The sequence below is a fragment of the Ambystoma mexicanum genome, chromosome 13, assembly GCF_040938575.1.
Source record: "Ambystoma mexicanum isolate Mex_15411 chromosome 13, UKY_AmexF1_1, whole genome shotgun sequence".
Lineage (NCBI taxonomy): Eukaryota > Metazoa > Chordata > Amphibia > Caudata > Ambystomatidae > Ambystoma > Ambystoma mexicanum.
In genome coordinates, this window is record NC_090938.1 from 71,749,332 (window position 1) to 71,770,243 (window position 20,912).

The 20,912-nt window shown below is 44.5% G+C and overlaps 1 protein-coding gene across 1 annotated transcript in view; it reads right to left on the reverse strand.

Annotated features, from left to right (window-relative positions):
- Positions 1 to 20,912, reverse strand: part of IRF6 (interferon regulatory factor 6) — a 126,408-nt gene that overhangs the window by 14,592 nt on the left and 90,904 nt on the right. Inside the window, exons 5-6 of the mRNA XM_069633292.1 lie at positions 5,050 to 5,196; positions 1,176 to 1,568 (exon numbers count right to left, since the gene is read on the reverse strand). Coding sequence (XP_069489393.1) covers positions 1,176 to 1,568; positions 5,050 to 5,196 — 540 coding nt within the window. The remainder of the gene's footprint in view (positions 1 to 1,175; positions 1,569 to 5,049; positions 5,197 to 20,912) is intronic.

Below are 20,912 nucleotides of genomic sequence, written 5' to 3' on the forward strand. Positions count from 1 at the left end.
CTCGGAGCTATGATGGATATTTACTTCATGCCGCAGTGAAAAGCTGCACACATTTTGCTGAGTGTTAGATTCACGGCGCGGAGGAAAACATGCTTTCCAAACCTGGTATGCGGTCAAGGACATTTCTGCTGGGAAAGCTAACTTTGGTATGGTTTGTTACTGCTCTCCGCAGAGCGTGTTTTTAGAGAAGGGAGGCACTCTGCTCCTTGAGGGTAGCTCTCGATTGACCCAGCTGGCAACCGACGGCTGCTCATCAACTGCGCAAGTGCCATTTCCAGAAGGTTCCAGAACTGCCACCCCTTTGGGGAGTGTGTATATATGCGGAAACCCAGAGGTGGTCAGGTGAGACTTCAGCCGGAGGACGACGCTTACGTCCGGCACTCCTGTGAGCTGTGGTGCTCTCGGCCTGGCTGTTCCCGGGGTCTTCCAGCCGCTTCTGGGCGAGATGAGGAATCCAATTACGCTCACAGTGATGTATTTCCTTTTGAATTCTTTGCTTCTTCTATGATTTATGTCTATGCTATTTCTGTGAGTTATTTCTATGTTATCACTGGTTGCTTCTAAGCTTTGAATAAATAGCCGTATAAGTGCTGATTATCTTCTAAGAGTGTGTGGTTGCGAGTTATTGAGTCTTTCTGCGTTCAAAGTATTTGCTCTGTAATTGCATTGGTGATTTATGATTTTCTGTGCACTCTGGGGAGAGCAATACAGCTACCAATACCGGAAGAAGATTTTCAATACATTTTCATGATAGCGCCTGACAATTGTACATGAGACTATCTCCGGCAATTAAAAGCTCTAGGGTAGAATTAAAAACACCCCTCATGCCAAGAAGCCATTCCAAAGCCTTATCAAATCCCACAAACGACTCGCCAAATAAGGGTACAAAGGTCATGTGGTTTCGGAAATGGGATGCACATGTCATCCCGCTGTTAGCCCAGGAGGCAAGTGCAGCAACACACTTTGCCGGCAAGAAGTACAAAGCGCTGCCTCCTCGTCTATAGATGTTCTTTGATAAACAACAGATCAGTGCTTTACTTTCAATTGTAGCTTCTCATCCTTCTGAACTTCAAAAATTGCAAAACATCATATAAAAATATCCCCAAATTCAACTGACAGATAGAAGATGCACTATAAAAAACGACCAAATAAAGAAAAAAATTTCATGATCTTACCGCTCAGAAATTTTTCCAGGCAGAAAAGTTGGACTTTCTTTTGTCTCTCAATCAGGTTGGGAGAGCTAGGGTTTGGGGCACAGGGTCCAGACCAGTAAACCTTACACTGGCATAGTCTTATGGCATAGATGGCATGCCCGCTAATCTCCAGGATTAGCCCTCGGTCCATAACATCTAATAAACGGCTGGTGAACAGCTTCTGCTTTTCGTTGGCAATTTGCTCAGTCCCTGGAAACCGCACTTGCTCCATACTAATGGGCCCAAAGAGCTCCTCCTGATTCGGCATCGGTCCCAAGTCACCATAGAAAAGCCGGCAGCCCTGGGGGTTACTCACAGTCAACGTCTGGCCGATCTCCTTTCCCCGGTACTGAAATATTATTTCCAGATCGGTCACTGGGGACAGAAGAAAAAGGTTAATTCTGTAGGTGTGAGAATGGTTAGCTATATCCGTGCACTTTTCTTTTTAAAACACAAAAGCTACTGTTTACAATACAGGCCTGCACTTACCTATTCATGGCCGACTGACCGATCCACCCAGGCACTTACAGCTGCTCACTCCCTAGCACGTCCCTCGGATACACCTAGCACTTATCGACCCACTCCTGCATCCCTTCTCTCTCTGCGGTTGCACGTTCTGAATGCTCACAAGGCCTAGTAGGTCCGCCTCCATCTTCATTGCTATATTTTTATTTTTTAAATTCATTCCCATGTTAATTTATATATTGTGCATTTGTTAGGCGCTTAAACAGCAAGTCAATTCTATTTCGAAGCGCCCACAGAGCAGCAGGGAGTGAACATGCGATTAAAGTAACAGCGAATACAGTGGAAGATAAAGGCGAGCCTACTATGCCTTGTGAGTATTCAGAACGTGCAAGTGCACTGTTGCCCTGTGGGCACTTTGAAACACAATTTACTTGATGTATAAGTGCCTTACAAATGCACAATAAATATATGAAACACAATCATACAGATGCGAGTGGTGTTGATGGACGAAGTGAAACACCAAGGAAGTTTTCTGTATTCTCATTGTAGAAACTTACACCCAAGTGTTCGTCCAGCAATGTGCACAATTATTTAAAGTCAAATAAACAGTTAATCACCACTACAGGTGTTCGAAAGAGACTGCAACGGTAAATGTAAGCAGCAAGAAAACATTTTGTGTCCCGCCCAAATCATGCATGGATACACCTTTCCGCTGTGTTTTGGCTTCGAGCTGGAGCTGGACTCTTTCTTGACCCCCCTATGAATACAGATTCCAGTGCAACTCTTGCACACATTCAACCCAGATAATTCTAGAACTATGCACTATTGTTTTCTTACCTTTTGAATCACAATACATATTTGAATGTGGAAAGGTCTGCTTACTCAGGCTTAACTTCAATATGTTCATGCTTAGCAAAGGTTACGTTTAAACTATATCTCTTGCCAGGTGTTATTCCGGAAAAGTGCACTGATCCAACATGCTGCCTTTATACAGAATGATTAGTTTATCTATGTGGGAAATCTATTCGTTTGCAAATCGTGAACCCGAACAGGTACTTTCCTGTTGATTTACTTACGCAACCACCTTGTTCACAAATCAAGGGTCCCCAGCTTTAATGGTAAGATTCAACATTTTACGGTTATATTTCGGATGTACAACATAATAGAGTTAAAAGGGCACTGCCTAGGTAAGATGTTTAATGCTTACTACTGGACTTACCACTGCACCCACACCTGGCTATTATTTTGATAGTTTGGGGCAAACTTAAAGGCCTAAGCATGCAGGAGGCGGCATACAGTAAAGGACAAGGAAGGTCGAATGGAATAACTAGTTTCAGATAAATGTATAAAAACTATTGTGAAACGATACAAGCCAATTTTTAATAGAGAAATCATTTGTTAAAGGGACACATTCATAGAAAAATGAATTCCCTGCACAACCAGGCGTTACAAATAGATCTGTAGAATATCCGATAATTCTCAGGACAAATTAAAATCTACGGAAGTTAAAAGATTAAGCAGAGAGTCTTTATGGGTCCTTATGGGTCATTCAATGGCACTGCATCAAGCACCAAGTTGGCTTAAAGTGGGATTGAGCTCATTGCAGAAACCTATAGGCGGTGCCCGAAGCATCAATGGGTCATTTCGGGAAAGGCAACTGGCGAAGGGTAAAGATCTCAGGATGCCAGAGGAATGGGTTGCCGGTGGCGGAAGACGTTTACAGGCTGCTTGGACGAGCGCTGTATTCTCAAATAGTGGCCTAACCTGAAGACATCCATCAAAGGGGCGTTCTTGCAAGCTGGATATTGGTCATAGTTCAATCAAAGGCTCAAAGTCAACAAGTTTATCCAATTACTATGAATTTGCACTCACTAGCCATTGGCAAGCTACGATTAACTTTTCACAAGAGGACAATAAGAGTCATGTGGAGGACAGGCATCCGTGCCAAGGGCGAGTTACTTTCTTACACCTGGCTAGTAGCTTGCAACTTGAAATTGTTCCTCTAGCTGTTCATTCCTACGCGAGATGCCTACAGACCAGGATTGAAGAGGTCTCGATATCTTTGAAAGGCCTTTAAGGATGCGGCTGATGAAATTCTCAGAAAATCCCTCCTTAATGGTAGGGTGACCAGATGTCCCGGTTTTGCCTGGATGGTCTCGGAATTAGGGCCTCTGCCCCCTTTTTTTTTTTAATTTAAAAACCCATATCCCGGTTTTGTGAAAAGGCAGGGCGACCATTAGCATGATCATGCTTGTGACTGTGCGTTGTCATTTATTTATTGAACAATTATAAATCAAATTATCTTATACCTTAGCAATTTTATATTTAAGCTGTTCAGAGAGGACCTTGAACTCCCAACCTTTTGGTTAGCAGCAACGTGCTATAGAGACTGCTTATGTAAGGGCTTCATAGGAAGACCTGCAATAGTAATAAGAGGAAAACATTCTTTGTTTTGAGCATGCTTACAGACAACCAAATCTTTCAAGTTTTTATCCAGGGGAATGGCTGGTCCCACACCCTCCAACTCCCTCATTATTTCACGTCCAATGTGAATTCATGGTATTCACGGTAAGACTAAAGTCTTACTTTTATGTTGATGCCTTGCCCCGGTTTTTTTTATTACTAAAATCTGGTCACCCCACTTAATGGTGAAGTCCTGCAGAGTACCGAACCCAGATTGCATGCAATCTTTGCAAATTTACGTCATCCTCCATTCCTCCAAATTGCTTGAATGTAAACATGCATGTTTTCTGGAGATTAGCTTTAAGAGTTCCTTGGCCTCCTCACAATACATGCATAAAATATCTATAAAATGTATTTTTCGTTTTAGTACATTTTATATTTAATCCCATCAATAAATTATGCAAAAACTAAAGAGTATATTTTCTTTTGTAACTTGCATCTATGCCATTTTAGTATTTTTAATGCATTTCAATTACAAAATAGCCAGAAGATTAAGGTTCAATTTACAAAGCAAAGGTCACCCTTTCATACCATGGGCAACAAACAACCTTCACAGGATGTTCAGGGAGAAGAGGGGGTGAAGTAGAAATTCTTTAAACATGTGGTTAAGCAGATTGGCATCATCTAACATGGTATGGAGGATTACAAAAGTCCACTGGCAACTCTAAATCGGGATTATCGGCTAGTACTTGCACCTTGTGTGCGTCAATCTGCAAAAAAGTGGCCTCCATCACTCTGGTATCAGAGTTCAACAGAACCACTCATACAATGAAATGGACAAGCTGGTGCAAAGATGTAGACTGCATTCGCCTTGTTCGCAGAAGTCCATAAAGAAGAGTACATCTAGATTGGGGCACTTGCTTTCTGGTCGAAAACAAAGCCAGCGATACCAAACAATACATACAACCGGGGGGGTCGCAATACCTACTTGGCAGTGAGCTGATCCACATCTCGGGTGAGCTGAAGAAGTCTATGGGTATGGTCGGCGTGGGCACCTCCATATCTACCGGTTCACTCTTAGGCCACACTTCTTCAGCGGTGCAGTTGTTCACGCTGGCCGGCGCCATTGGAGAGTCTAATTGGTAAACAGGGAACCATGTAAGTGTCATTGTAAGAAATGTATTTACATTTGAAGTTACAGCTCCTTTTACTGTAATCCAGACAGATTCTTGGTGTGGTGAGCTGAGACACACCATAAATCAAACTTGTAAACGTTATCCAGCTCACAAAGCTCGTGTTAGCAAACACATCCTTTGTGTTGAAGGTCAGGTCACACATTCTCAGGCACAGTACCGCTCAAAAGGTAGGTTGTCAAACTAGATTTGCCAGGTGATTTCATACAAAACAATATACTGTACTTTGAGTTTGAATCTGTAAAAAGAATCACATGGACAAAACATTTAAAACATACCAAAGTAGCAGTAGAAGTCTCCATTAGGAAAATAATAGATATATAAAGAATTGGTCTCTTAAAAACAGCCCATATAGATTTCAAAAGCAATATCTTACGACAGTGGGCAATTCAAAGTAAAATACATTAATAAGATTTCTCCCCAGAATTAATACTAACTGCACACACCAACTCATAAATTATTCTTCAGTAAGATAGCCATACATCCTTTTAAAGGCTTTCTAAGGCAAAGGTATGCTAGTACAAAAGGTGTTTCTCTGTAAATCCAGCACTAGGCACAAAGTGCAATTGCATCGTCAATTTAAGGGTTCCTTACCCAGCAGAGAACGGGACAACCATGCTCATAAATCACTGATATGTTAGGAGTGGACGACATAACAGAGAGTTATATTCAAAGGTGAGGTGGGATTGGGAGAAGGGGGTTTCTTATTAAATGCAATTAAAGCTCCATCTACAAAGTGATGTATTGTACGGACATGGTATTCTTTACAAAGCACCAAGTTGTACCCAATGAAGGAGGATGATCAAAAGCAAAAACGGCAGTGGTTAATGTGACGATTCACGGGATCTCGTCTCTTCTCACCAGAGGCGAGCCCCTCCCTGTGAGGCTAGGCAAGTGAGTCTACTACTCAAATACTCCTTGGGGTGGCGGAAATCAGGACCTCACAGGTAGAGACTCCCCTCTTGGGGACAAGGACTCCTGTTCCGTCAAAGGAACTTCCTTGAACCTTTCCTGAGGAAGTAACCATAACATCAAGGGACCAAAACAATTCCTTAAAATCAGTCCATTTGTTACTGTAATATCAGCAGTAATCCTTCATCACCAACCATACATACTGTGAAGAAGAATGTAAGAAACATGAATAGTACTCAGTGGTTCGCAGGGAACCCCCGTGTGCAGAAGATAGAACAAGATCATGACAAACTCAGACTCAAAAAAACAACGCACTACAAGCCTATGCTGCAGAGGGCCCAACACTTCCTTATAAAAACCGAGGAAGGGCCAATGGACAGAAATCTCATCAACAGAGCCCATTAAGTTCAAATCCGAGCTGAGAAAGAAGTCGGTGAATGCAGAGCGGCCTGTTGTCAAACAGGTGTTCCGTACCGGGAGGAGAAAGAAGCACTCATGAAGCAGGAAGACGAACTGAGTGATGGAAGAAGAACTGGAGGCGGTGGCATGACGCAGAGAGGGTGAACCTAGCGGTCCGTGAAGAACGCCAAGACCATACCAGCAAGGGCTCTGCTGAGCCACGCAAGGAAGGAGGAAGAAACACCAGGGGCCACACAGGTTGTGTCAGACAGACAAACCAAACCCCACAAGAAGAACCAGTGATGCCAACCTTGTATGAACGAGGTAACGGGAGCGGCGGGAGACCCGGGTGGGGGAAGTGGCATGAATATAATGGAGATTACCAAGGTACCAGTTATACTCTTCCCAATACAAGTGAATGGTGGAAGGTTAACAAAGGTTACCAAGTGGCCAAGAATCACAGTAGAATTAAAGGTTGGCGATTTGATAAAGATCATCAAGAGACTAATACTAGTCACAGTAAATACCAGGAACAGAGAAAAAGACCAAGAAGACAGCTGTGCATGGAACAAAGTGTATGGAAGTATGAGAAAGAAGTGGAAAGGGACCAGTTGCCCCAAAATAACAGAAGAATTGTGTGAGAGACTAAATACCCAGCCCACGGGAGAATCACAGGTATTCCAGAAGTTGGCCAGGAACAGAGAGCCATTAATAGGTTGGAATGTAGTCTTATACAGCGCAATATCTGCCCTTGTGTCTGAAGCTCAATGGGAATGTGGGGGTTGGACGCCCCGGCACCATTGAGAATGGTGCCGGTGCATCCGACATGCTCGGTTAGCGGGTGCCGGTACGGCCGCCAGGACAGACCTGGCGGCCATAAAGGCACCCGCAAGCTGAACTCGTACTTTGCTGGTCCAGGAAATACGGAACCGGCAAGTTTAGTGATACCGTAGTTCCTGGACCGGCAAACATGTAATGACCCCCAATGGGTCCAGAAGGCAGTAGGTAGAAAGTCGGAATGCACAATCCATTGTATACTGCGAAGTCACAGGGTTGCACACAAGATGCTCCCAAAGGTTCAGGAGGCCGTTAGCAGTCCAGCGAATGCAGTTCGCAGTGCTGCAGCTACCTGCACCCCCGAGGGGACCCAATTATTACATCTAGAGCGCCCAGAGGATAATTAATTGCCAGGTAATACCTTGGTCAAGGACGTTGTGAATAATGCGGGTGGTATGGACTTAGTTGGCAGAGAAGTATGGGAACACATCCCTGGGCTCACTCCACTACATGTAGCCCCAGCAAACGGGATGAGAAGTCCTCAGGCCATGGTCCCATTCGACAGATCCATTTTGGAAGCCTTGGAACATTCCATAGACTAGCTTTAAGAAGAAAATGGTCTCCAGCCGGAAAACATTGAAAATCTCTCAGTAGTAGTACTGCAAGAGGTATCTGTGGAATTTGTGGGGGAACCATGTGAAGGCATCATGAAGGAGGACACAGTCAACAGATTCAAAATAAACATTTTTTATTAACTTAAATGTCAGGATGGTTAAAAGCCTACCCTTGCCCTATGCCAAGGTGGGATTTCACTACCTGAATGAAACCATGGACAGTCCGAGTCAAAATGTTCAACTTAATAGTCTGTGTCCAAAACCTATCCTAGCCCTCACAACTAGAACAAACGAATGAGTAGGGATATCAAAGTCAAAAGAAACAGTGTTCCTTCCAACTCACAGCTTTCCCTCAGTTCTCCTTCTCCAAGCATAAGAAAGTTCAATAAAAAACAAATTATTATGAAAAAAAAGTCTTAAAGTTGACCTTTTCCCAGTTCAAGGCAATATAGTTCAGAACCAGTCCTGGGGTTCCCTTACCCAAGTTTCAAGTAATACAAATCCAAAACAAAGGGGGTCTCGAGTCTCTTTTCCCAAGATGACACTTACAGTCCCTCAAGTCTCAGGGTTCCCTTCGCCAAGATGTTAAAGTCTCATACAGGTTCCTTGGTATTTGCTCCTGTGCGTCAAGTCGCCTTTACTGGATTCCTTTTATTAGCCTCTGGGCTTAAGGTGTACTCTTGGGTTTGCCATGTGGCACACACCCCTTTTTAAACGGTAGCTTTGCCACTCTGCATTCACTCATTAAAGTTTGCCGTTTGGCTTCCTTCAGCCTTTAATGTGGTTGAGTTTAAGGTTTGTTTTAATTTGCTCTGCGACCTATATTTAGACCTATATTTAAAATTGTAGTACAAAGTTCAATGTGCTCCTTATGTTGCTTAATTATATCCAGTATTCAATGTATACTTTTTTTAAAAACAATTTTTATTAATTTCAACAAAAATAACCAAAAGAAACCAGACAGTGAACAACCGTTACATTTAAATTCTCATGCACAGTTTCTTGATGTGTCCACCGCCTCCCTGTTACCCCTCCCCCTCCCCTATCACAAGCCAACCCCACATCACCGCCTTCCACCACTTTATCTGAGGACACCCCTCCCTCTTCTCCCCCCGAGGAACCATCACTTTCTGGACAAGTCTGGGCAGCCCCAGACAGTGTAGCTACTAAGTGCCTCCAGGCTATCAATGTCTCTGCTTCTTCATCTCCCCCTCTATTGATTGCTTCGCTCCACACCACCTTTTCCGCATCTGCCCATTTCTGAAGGTTGTGCCACCAAGCTTCGACCTTTGATCTATTTCTTGTTTTCCAGCTCATGGCAATTCTGCGTTTAGCAAGTATATAGGCCAGGTCTTTAAGTTTACTCACATGTTTCAACTTATACGGCCTAGGGAACCCCCCACCCCCACCATGCATGCCCACAAAGATTCCACCTCCAGACTAATCTCCTTCTCAGTCAAAAGGTGGGCCTCCTCCCCTCAGAATCTCCTTATTTCCGGGCATGCCCAGAACATATGTACCAGTCCCGCATTCTCCTCTCCACATTTAGGACATGTTTGTGTTCCTACATTCTTAAACCTTGCAATCTTCTGAGGGGTCATATATGCTCTGTGGGTAACATAACTGCATTTGTTGCAACCTCGTGTTCCTGGACACTTTTTTGTGGTATCCTTGCACCCTCACCCACAACCCATCACTCAGATTCCCCGGCTTCCTCCTCCCAATTCCGTCTCTACTGAATCACCTCCTTCCCCACCCTTGACATCAGCAGTTCGTAAATTCGGGAGACCTCATGGCCTCCGTCGACACGTTATAAAATGTTTCTATGGCCGTGTCGGGCTGACTCTCCAGTAGTATTTCTGACCAACTGTCTTTTATCTTCCGCACCAACCTAGTATAAGTGATCTACTGTCCCCGGTGTAAACCAGTGTCTTTCACCAGAGTGTCTTACCGTCCTGCCACACATCCCCCAGCGTTGCTATACCTATCGGTTCGCCAATGCTTCCAGACTATCTTCCGCAATTGCTCATCCACTCCCTTCATTGCCACGATTGCCATCTGTGGGGCACACGGGAACGGGTTCTCCATGACCCAGCAGGCTTGTCGCCATATCTTCCAACCAAAGTCTAACATCCTTGTCCCCACATCTTGCTGTGAATTTGGCAACCATATCCATTCTTTCTGGAAAAAGGGGACATGTTCAGCCTTCAACAATCTGGACTCCGACGTCGAGTCTTCCGAACAACCACCTCGCCACATATTGTAGTTGGCTGGCCAGATAATACATCTCGAAGTTGGGCAATTTAATGCCCCTTTGATCATACATGTTTTGCAGATTCCATAATGCTATTCTGTTTCTAGAATTGTGCCATATGAACCCCTACAAATACCCAAGCGATTCTTTGTTAAAATCCAAGGTATCATATATGGTATATTCACAAAGTAGTGCAATAGCCTAGGCAGCACCACCATCTTTAACAGTGCCACCCTCCCAATCAGGGTCAAAGGGAGCTTGGCCCAGAACCTCATGCTGCTTTCAATGTTAGTCACCGCTTCTCTGCGTTTTATTTGTGTATCTAAAGGTCCCGGTCTCCCATTGTATTTGTAATACCGGCAGTTCCTCTCGTGGTATCCCTTTATATCTACCCAGGGAAAATATACATGATTTCTTGGTGTTCACTGTTACGCCAGACAGCACCGCGTATCGCCCCATTATTTCCAAAATATATTGTAAGTTCTCCTCGTGATATTTCAAATACAACAGCATATATTGATATCAGGTGTTGCCCTCCCTTCGTGCTGATTCACACCTCCCCATATTGTTGCCTCAAATATATCGCTTTGGGTTCCAGTGCAGCATCAGGGAGCACAGGCATCCTTGTCTAGTGCCCCTAATGAGCTGCCCTCGGTCTGAGATGGTCGCTCCCATCCTGACTCGGGCCAGTGGCTTACTGTACAGCAGTTGGACCCACCTCAAAGTATGTGGGCCCAACTCCATATTCCTTCAGAGCCGCCATCAACCAGGGCTATTTGACACAGTCAAAGGCCTTCACTGCATCTAATGAAATGATTGCAACCTCCTGGAGGTCCTTATCCATTTGTTCTATGACATGATGGAGCCTTCTGCGATTATCGGATATGCTTCTGTGCGCAACATACCCGGTTTGGTCCGAATGTATACGTTTATTGAAAACCGGCCTCAGCCTATTTGCCAGCACTGACGTAAGTATTTTGCTATCTTGGTTAAGCATGGATAACGGCCTATATGACCCACAGTCCATGCATGGTTTATTAGGCTTAAGGAGCAGAATAATAATTGCCTCCCTCAGAGATGCCGGTAGCGTCCCCGTATCAAACGCCTCATTTAACATTGCTAGAAGGGGGGAGCAACACCGCCTTGTTCGTTTTGTAGAACTCGCTAGGGAGTCCATCCGCCCCTGGAGCTTTACTAGTAGGTAAAAGCTTGATCACTGCTTCCAATTCTTCTAACGTAATAGGGGCCTCTAAGTTCTCTCTCTCCTCTACCTCCAATTTGGGAAGGCCGATATCCTTCAATGTTTCCATCACATCAATCTCCCCATCACTTCAATCTCCTCTCCCTCGTCAATATACAGCCGCTGGAAAAACTCCAAAAAGCCTTTGTTCACTCCTTCCTGGGTATCTAGTATTTGTCCATCGTCCCCCGTACCGCTCTTACAGTTTGTCTGGGTGTCTCGTTCTTATACAACCGGGCTAACAACCTGCCTGGCTTATCTCCCTCCGCATGCTGCCTTTCAACGTATCTTTTATAGTTAGGTTGCATAGTCTCTCCCAGTACTCCCTGCAATCCTGTTGTAATTGTCGCATGGTTCCAGCCTCCCCTGGGGAATGCCCACCCTTACGCATTGTCTCTAATTTCTTTTCCATTTTGTGTAACTTCACCGTTATTTCCCCCTTGTAGGCCTGTGGATTTATATATTGCTGCCCCCCTCACCACCACCTTAAATGCCTCCCATAATGTGCCAGCCGATTCGACGCTCCCGGTGTTATGTTCAAAATCTTCTACTATGTCTTTCTTCAGGTCCTTCCTGAACACTATCTTTCACAGATTCGACCCCAAGTCTCCATGTCAGAATCCGTGTTCTGGGCGGCGAGTACTGCCATGCTATAATCAACGGCGAGTGGTCTGAGAGGACTCTTGCTTTGTATTCCGACTGCATTAGTTCCCCTGTCGACTCCGGTGCAGCAAATATATAATCTAACCGCATGTGCAGGTTTTGTGGGGCATAGTAGTGAGAATATTGCCTATCCTGTGGGTGGTGCATCCTCCATACATCCACAAGTTGAAAAATCACTCAATAGGGTACCCAGGGCTCTCGCTACCGGGGTAGGCTTCTCCATCTTCTCGTCTGATCCATCAAGCCTGGGATATAATGTGCAATTAAAGTCCCCTCCTCATATAACTGCCCCCTCAACATATGGGCTAATCTTGCTGTATAGAGTTCTGAAATGGCCTGTAGCATCTTGGTTCTGGGAATACGGGTTAATAATGCTCAGCTCCCTATTTCTACTAGTCCTCTTTTTAGCACCATCCTCCCATCTGGCTCTACAGTATACTGTAACAGCTTGAAAGGGACATGCAGCACTATCCACGTAATTACCCCTCTGGCATACGCCAAATATGTTGCTCCTATGGTGGTCCCTCTCCATTTCCTCCACACCACTTCCTGTTTTTCTTTTGTCAGGTGAGTTTCCTGTAATAAAGCAATATCAATTCTCTGTCTCTTGAAATACATCATGACCTTATTCTTCTTCAAATAACTATTGAGTCCCCGACATTCCAGGTCACTATCTTGTGGTCCCCCATCTCATCCATACCCCATTCCGTCCCCGTTCTCCCTTGTCTTCCACTCCATGCGCGGTGCTTTATAGATGTAGGCTCGCTCCCCAACTTTTAACACCCTTCAAACTCCCCAAACCCCTTCCACCTTACACATTTCCAATTTTTATCAGTCATATCTTGTTTGTTCCCATTAACCTCATTATTCGTTATGTTATATTCACATCCCAAGGTCAAATATACATACAACATATGCAGCTGGTTCACTTATCCGACCTGCCCTCCATCTGGTCCTCTGCTCCTGCCGGGCAGTTCTGAGCGTCCAACCACCCTGTCGCATCTTCCGGGGTCTCAAAAGATAGAGCCTTATTCTTGTGGAAAACCTTCAGGTTTCACAGGGTACATTAGCATGTACCGGTATCCCACTTCCCGCAATCTCATTTTGATCATTCTATAGTGCAGTCGGCATCTTTGTACCAAGAAGGTGCATTCAGGGTAAGCTGTGACGGACGCAGACACTCTATATATCGTTCCTCCTTTCCAGAAATGTTCCAAGATCTTCTCTCTGTCTCTATAGTTCAAGATCTTTGCGATAATCGGCCGTTGGGGGGGGGGGGGCCCTCTGTGGAGGATTTCGAACCTGTGGTCTGTGCGCTCTCTCAACAGCGAACCCCTGTGTAGGCGCCCCTCCTTTAGTTTCCTGTAACAACATGGTTTCAATGTAGTTGGTCGGGGTCCGGGCCTTCTTCCCCCTCTGGCAGCCACACGATTTGCACATTGTTTCTGCGCACCCGCCCTTCGGCTTCTTCAGCTGTTCTCCAGGTTGCGCACCTGTTGTCGCAGTATATGGACTTCTGCAGTGTTTGCTGTACAGGTGACCGTATTGGCCTTCACCTCCGTCTCCAGGCCGCTCGTGCGTTCCGCCAGCGCCCTCACATCTTGCCACAGCAAGTTGACATCTACTTGTACTACATCTATCTTGAATTCCAGCGAGGTCTTAAGTTCGGCCATTGCTGCATCAAGTTTAGTCTCTCCGGACCCTTTCAGGTCAGCGATTGCATCCAGGATCTGTCGGTCATTGCGCGCTGGTGATTCCTCAACCTGCTTGATTTGCCCCTTGTTCTTAAAGGCATGGTCTAGTAAAAATGTTTATTGTCCCTACGGGTCGGCCATGTTTTTTTAAGCCTAAGTGGCTCGATTTTAGAAAACTTTCCTATGGACCTTACCCGAGTTTTCGTCCATTAAACGCACGCGAAAACAGGCACCAGGGAGCTGCCATTTTGTGATAATCCTATCACTTGCCGCATCGCCCTGGCTGACCTGCTTCTGCGGCACTAAATCAATTCCCCCGCCCCTGAGCCTGTCATCAGCAGACTCGTACCGCCCATTTCCCAACGCCAAAGCACGTCTTGTGTCAACATTCGTTGCGCTTCAGCTAATGACGTGTCGCCATGGAAATGGCAGGACGCCTCTTTCCTCAATAAGTATAAACAGACAGTTTCACAACACACAGCAGCAGATTTTCAATTCCATTCCTCTCTCTGTGTTACTTTGAGTATTTTGTGACTCGTTTCTGTGCTCTGGTCAGCTACCTTCGCCGCTTGTAGCCCGTGTGAACACCTGTACCATCTCGGTAAATTATTTTACTTTGTTTACCACACAATGGCTATAATAATGCCCTACATGTACGAGCCCGAGTATACCGAGGAGGAACTACTGGAAAGGGAAGCACGCGAAAACGATGGGGATTCGGACAGCAGTTGGCAGGACGAATCAACAGATGAAGAGCCTGGGCCTAGTCGCATGGACGGCGTCTCCACCTGGTGCACATGCAATCGGTGGGAGCTAATGCCAACCGAGGAGGAGAACTGCTGCTGCCGAGAAAACTCGGGATGCCTGGCCTATATTTCGGAAGGCGAGCCACGACCGCAATGCATCACCGAGCTGCCAGACTTCAGGGCAGCCTGCCTCACACGGGCCGTGTTGAGAATAATGATGGTGCTTATGCACGAACTTCGCGCAACTGTTCGTCCTCGTAATCCGAGTAACGAGTAAGTATACTTTGCTTGTCATGCCACTCCTATTTCATGTTCTTCTACTATATCCAAAATTACATCTACATATCATTGTAATGCATGCACGTCGTTCAATATTGTGCATTGTCTAGATAGCATTTGTCCGTGCAGAATGCCATTAGTTACAAGAATTGTCATTAACAAACGTTTATTAAACTTATCTTGGTCATTTAAAAACAGTTTGTTTCATTCCTTTTCACAGGTGGTAAAGGCTGGTGGCCTATCGTTCCTTTACATGGTGGCTTCACGGGAGGATTGGACACCGCGTTCGAAGAGTGATACCCGCCTGTGCCGTTCGTGCCATTAGAGAAACGTTCCCGAGTGACAGCGGTCAGTACAGGGGATTTTCTCTCGCTGTGCTGCAACCTGACCTGTATAATCTTTAAAGTCTTGTATTTTTGTGTCATGAAAATAAGATGCAAAATAAAACACCACATATATTTTAACAACGGTTGTTTCGATTTTTTAAATGAATCAAGTGTGTCTCCATTCAAGGATGGACGTCAGACATCTGTGCTCCGAATGGGTGAAGGTCTGGTTGCTGTGAAGCAGGGTGGTCACCATCTATCTTAGCTAACATAACATATTCTCGATAATGCATGCACTAAATAACACTTGTTCAAAGTCTTTCAGTAGGTTATGTCTCTATAAAAGTCACACATATATCTATACTAACAATTACCATTGGATTATACAGGCCTTAGGGTCTTGACCACTATAATACACCGGTTGAAGTGTGGGTCTGTGCTCACAAGAATCTCTGGTATGTGGCATTTGTTATTGATAAGCAACGATATACTATCAAAGGCGGTTCACGCCAGTGGATGAGCGCTGGCATGGGGGGCTGTCAGGGGCGCGAAAGGCCAAGGTGCCAAACTGCATGTACACTTCAAAAGGTATCCCATGCCAAGGGGCCATTGCTCACATGGCCTCCTCAGACCCCCTGTCTCCAGCCAGGGCTCCCCTTGAAGCAGGCCACCCCCCTGCAATCCACATAAGTGTCTCTCCATTCAGCAGTCTTCCTGTGCCTTATCTGCATGCCCCAGGCCCATCCATCCCACCCCCTCTATCAAAGGCGGTTCGCACCCGGGGATGAGCGCTGGCATGGGGGGCTGTCACGGGCGTGAAAGGCCAAGGTGCCAAACTGCATGTACACTTCAAAAGGTATCCCACGCCAAGGGGCCATCGGTCACATGGCCTCCTCAGACCCCATGTCTCCAGCCAGGCCTCCCCTTCAAGCATGCCGCCCCCCTAAAACCACGACATACATACGTCATTCATTCACAAACACACCCCTGTTTCTAATACTTTATAAACCACTTGATATGTCTCATGAGAACATCTTTGTGCTTTGCAAGTCAACTCCTGAACGTGCTAACTGGCAACCACTGAGATCTACACTAATCTGCTCGTCGTCGTGCTATCCGTGAACTTCTGTGACCGCTTAGAGCAAACCCATCAGTGTGCTACCTGTGGCCACACACCTATTCTGCTGCAACATACTGCTCTGCTTGCTGAATCCAACTGTTTGTTGGTCAAGGTAAGGCCATGTATCCTAGTCATATTTCGCAGATTTTTAAATTTCTATCTATTTGCGAGTAGAGTACACAATAGTGCTATGTTCATTGGTCTCATTGCTATTGACTTGAGTTTCCATTGCTATGCTATCAATAGATCTATTTATTTTCATCTGTGTCTATTGTCATCGAATTGCATCCTTCGGGGGTCCAGTCTATAATGTAAGCATGTTTCCTTCTCGTGCAAGACAGAACATCCAAGGGACGAGTCACATGTTCAAATTTTAGTCACATCATTTATACATTTCTGCAATTTATGCAAATACTAAGACGCACATAATGAACTGGTATAGTTCCTGCGACCAAAACAAACCTTGCATTGATCATTGTATGATTCATTTACTTTTGTATCAAATCTTTATTCTTGAAGATTGTATAATAATGTCGATATTTACTTTTCAGATTTATCAACAATGCCTGCCTGTTCGATTAGCGGTTGCCCTTCGAAGGCCCATGCGAAATCTGAAGGCACTACAATGCATGTATTCCCGAAAACTGTTGATCGAATAGGAGAATGGGTCAGACATTGCAGATATCCACTGGATGAGCTGGAAAGTAGAGTCCAACAAGTCTTACAGGACAAGAGGGGTGATCGATACCGCATCTGCAGCAGGCACTTTTCCTTGGACATGTACACAACATCTTGGGTAACAAAGAAGAATAAACAGCGAACGACACGGAAATTGCTCGAAAACGCTATTCCCACTCTATTCGTCCACATTCCGCTACCGGTGAGTCAAGTGTCCGGATTTAGCTTTAGGCCTTGCGGTAGTGTGTAGGTAGCCAAATGGATTAATTGATATTGTAGGTGTTCTATCCCTTGTAATAATTTCGATATTGATATGAGTGTATAGTTTTTTGAATAATGACATTTATCAATATATTCTTTTTCAATTTCATAACCCACAAACGCAATGTATATATATGGGAACAGGGAACTGTGCTGTATTGAGCATATTTCAAGTATTCTGTCACCTTACATGGCTATTTTTAATATTGGAATTTAATTATCAATCATTAATTTACCTTTACAACTTCTTGACTATCCCTTGAATCTGAAGGAAGAACATTCTACATCCTTGACGTGGTCGCAGTTATCAACCACTTCTAGCGCGTATCAGGTAATCTTACTTGGCTATTCCGCTACAGACTTGTTTTATGCATGTCAAGTAATAGTTTTATTCTATCGTGTAATTATTTTACCGAATTTTTGGTTAGTGCTTTCCAATTGATATACACCTTAGTTATTGTCCACTGGTGTTTGTTTTGAGTTATAATTAGTGTTATCCATACTAATGCAAGTACTGTCTTTCAGGGAGCTGCTGAAGCGTCCGCCACATCTACAACATTTCTAGATGTTCTTCACCAGCAGGAGGTATGGATACTGACAGCTCCATCGAGCGTCATCATCAGAGCTGGAATTGTTGTCGTTTGATTGTTCTACACAATGTTTCATTCGTGGTTAGCCGTTGATATGTACCTGTGCTGTCGACCCCAGGTGTGCGTTATGTTTTCACTATTGTAATCCTCACTAATGCAAGTACTATGTTTCAGGCAGTTGACGGAGCGTCAGCTCCTGCACTTGATGCAGAGCCTGACATTCAAGTAATTCCAGGGGAAGTGGAAGCGGCACCATGCGTATACGAACCGGCGCAACAGCTTTCGGAAGTGCGCACTACATTTGCAACATCCATAGATATTCTTCAGCAGCACGAGGTATGGATACTGACAACTCCATCATGCGTGATCATATAACGTGATTCCATTTGCTATACTTTCTTCCCTATTAACGCAAGTGCTGTGTTTCAGGGAGACGACGAAGCTTCAACTACAATCACAACATCCAATTTAGATGATGCAGATGTAAAGGAATCGGAGAAATAAGTCAATGAAATCTGCATACTTATATTTTCCTTGATTGTTTTAGACAATGCATCATTTGTGGTCATCTCTTTATATGTACCTGTGCCGTCGACCCCAAGTGTGCGTTATGTTTCCAATATTGAAAACCATACTAATGCAAGTACTATGTTTCAGGGAGATGCGGATGCCTCCTCTCCAATACAACCATTCATGGCAGTCCATGCAGAGCCAGAGGTATGGATACTGACAGCTCCATCGAAATAGATCATCACTGGTCGAATACTTGTCGTTTGATTGTTGCACACGTTTAAATCGTGTTTGGCTATTGAGATGTACCCGTGTGTTCGTCCTCACGTGTGTTTTATGCTAACAATATTTTGATACATAGTAATGAAAGTACTATGTTTCAGGGAGACGATGGAGCCTCATTCCGTGCTGTCTATGCGGATACAGAAAATATAGTCGTTGCAGCGCAAGAGGAAAGGAGGACATGCGGAAACTAATCAGAGCTACAGCGTGCAGATGTTGAAGGTCGAGTCAAAAAAGTTGCAAAGAAAAAAAAACAAAAAAAAGGTTAGTTACAAAAAGTTCATTATTTTAAAAAAATGTTTGTGCTGGGGACTATTTTATGTTTTTTTCCAGTCAATTGGACTACACTTTATCTTGTGTTTAAACTGAACATCCCTTTTCCAATCTCTCCTCCAGTTACCCGTGGGTGTCAGAACTATACATACACAGACAGTGAAGCGAATGAGAGATGTTGCTTGCCAGACCATGTACACTATAGAGGAACTATTAATTGAGGCGAGGCGTGTTCAGGCTCGAGATGCTCATGTCCAATGGCCAGAACATGAATTAACTGTGTTTGGAGACTACAGCAAAGTTGCATTGGACCATAGCTACAGTGTGACCGCACCACCACAAGAAGATGTTATTGAATGTATTGAAGATAGCTCTGAAGTAGTTGCAGATCAATTCACACAATCTACACCAGCCAAAAATTTGCCACCCAAAAACCTGTCGACATTGTTGTGTTCTCCCATCAATGTTGAAGTAATAGATGTCGAAATGACAGAGAATGAACCAGCTGCAGCATCCATAGACGCATCAGAACTTGATATCAGCGATATTACTTTCCAATGTGTTGAAATCTCCACAACGTCACAGGCCGAAACAACGTTGACGCAGGAAGACAGTCTAATGAAAGAGAGCAAATACATTGTATTCGACAGTTGTTTGATGGAAATTATAAGTATGCTGAAATGTGTGCATTCCATTAGAGGGAAAGTATGTGGGAAGCCATCGATTAATGTGACTCGTCAAATAAAAGGCAGTAACGTCAAAATAAATGCCGCCTGTAGATTAAATCATAGGTTCTCATGGTCTGCACAACCGATGCTGGGGAAACTGCCAGCAGGCAATCTACTGTGTGCAGCTGCATCACTTTTTAGTGGCTCCAGTTTTAGAAAGTTAGAGGCTTTCTTTCAGTTTGTGAGACTCCATTTAATTTCTAAAGCGCTGTACTACATATACCAACGTGATTATCTGTTTCCGGCCATTAGTGATGCTTGGAAAATTGAACAATTGTCTCTAGCAAGTACATTCAAAGGCAAACGATTCAGGCTAGCCGGCGATGGACAGTGCGACAGCCCTGGATTTTCTGCCAAGTACTGCACCTACCACTTTCAGGACATGGATAGTAAGAAAATTGCGAGTACATCGTCAGTGGCCATGGAGAAACTAGGATTTATAAAATCAGTGGAATATCTACAATCAAGGGGAATGCACATCGACCTCATAGCCACGGACAGACACGTTTCAATTGCCAAGACAATGAGAGAGCAGTTCCCACATATTAATCATCAATTTGACGCATGGCATCTTGCTAAATCAATCAGTAAGAAAATCTCGGCTGCAGGAAAAAAAAAGGTTTTGAAAGTATTTTGCAGTGGTCCCATTCTATCAGCAACCATCTTTGGTGGAGCTCAAAAACTTGTGAAGGGTCAGTGGAAATACTACTTGAAAAATGGCGGTCACTGATGCACCACTGTACCAACGTTCACCGCTGGAGAGCAAATCAACATTTCCACCAATGTGAACATGGCCCTTTGTCCCCAGAGGAGGCACTGAAGAAGAAGTGGTTGATTCCATCTTCACCGACACACAAAGCCATTGAGAAGATTGTTTTCGACAAAACTCTATCAAGAGGCCCAGAATTCTGTCACACAGGAGATTTGGAGGTGTTCCACAATATGTGCCTAAAGTACAGGCCAAAGCGCTTGCATTTTAGCTTTCGGGGCATGAAACATCGCACTCTACTAGCGGTCTTGGCCCATAACAGCAATGTCGGACGTGAACAATCTAGGACTAGGAGTAAAGTAAGGATGCCTCGCTACACTAAGGTGTTTTCAAAACGAAGTAAGCAATGGGTGATCAAACCAGTCTATGATGAAATGCAGTTCGACTTTGTGAAAGGCCTTATTGTTGCTGTGTTAGAGAAGCACAGATATGGAATTTTGGACGTTTCTGTGCAGAGCAGTGATCCATTGCCACCGAACATTGCGACTGTGCCATGCACAGCTGGTTGTGAAGTACAAATCCTGGTTTAAATAATTGCAATAC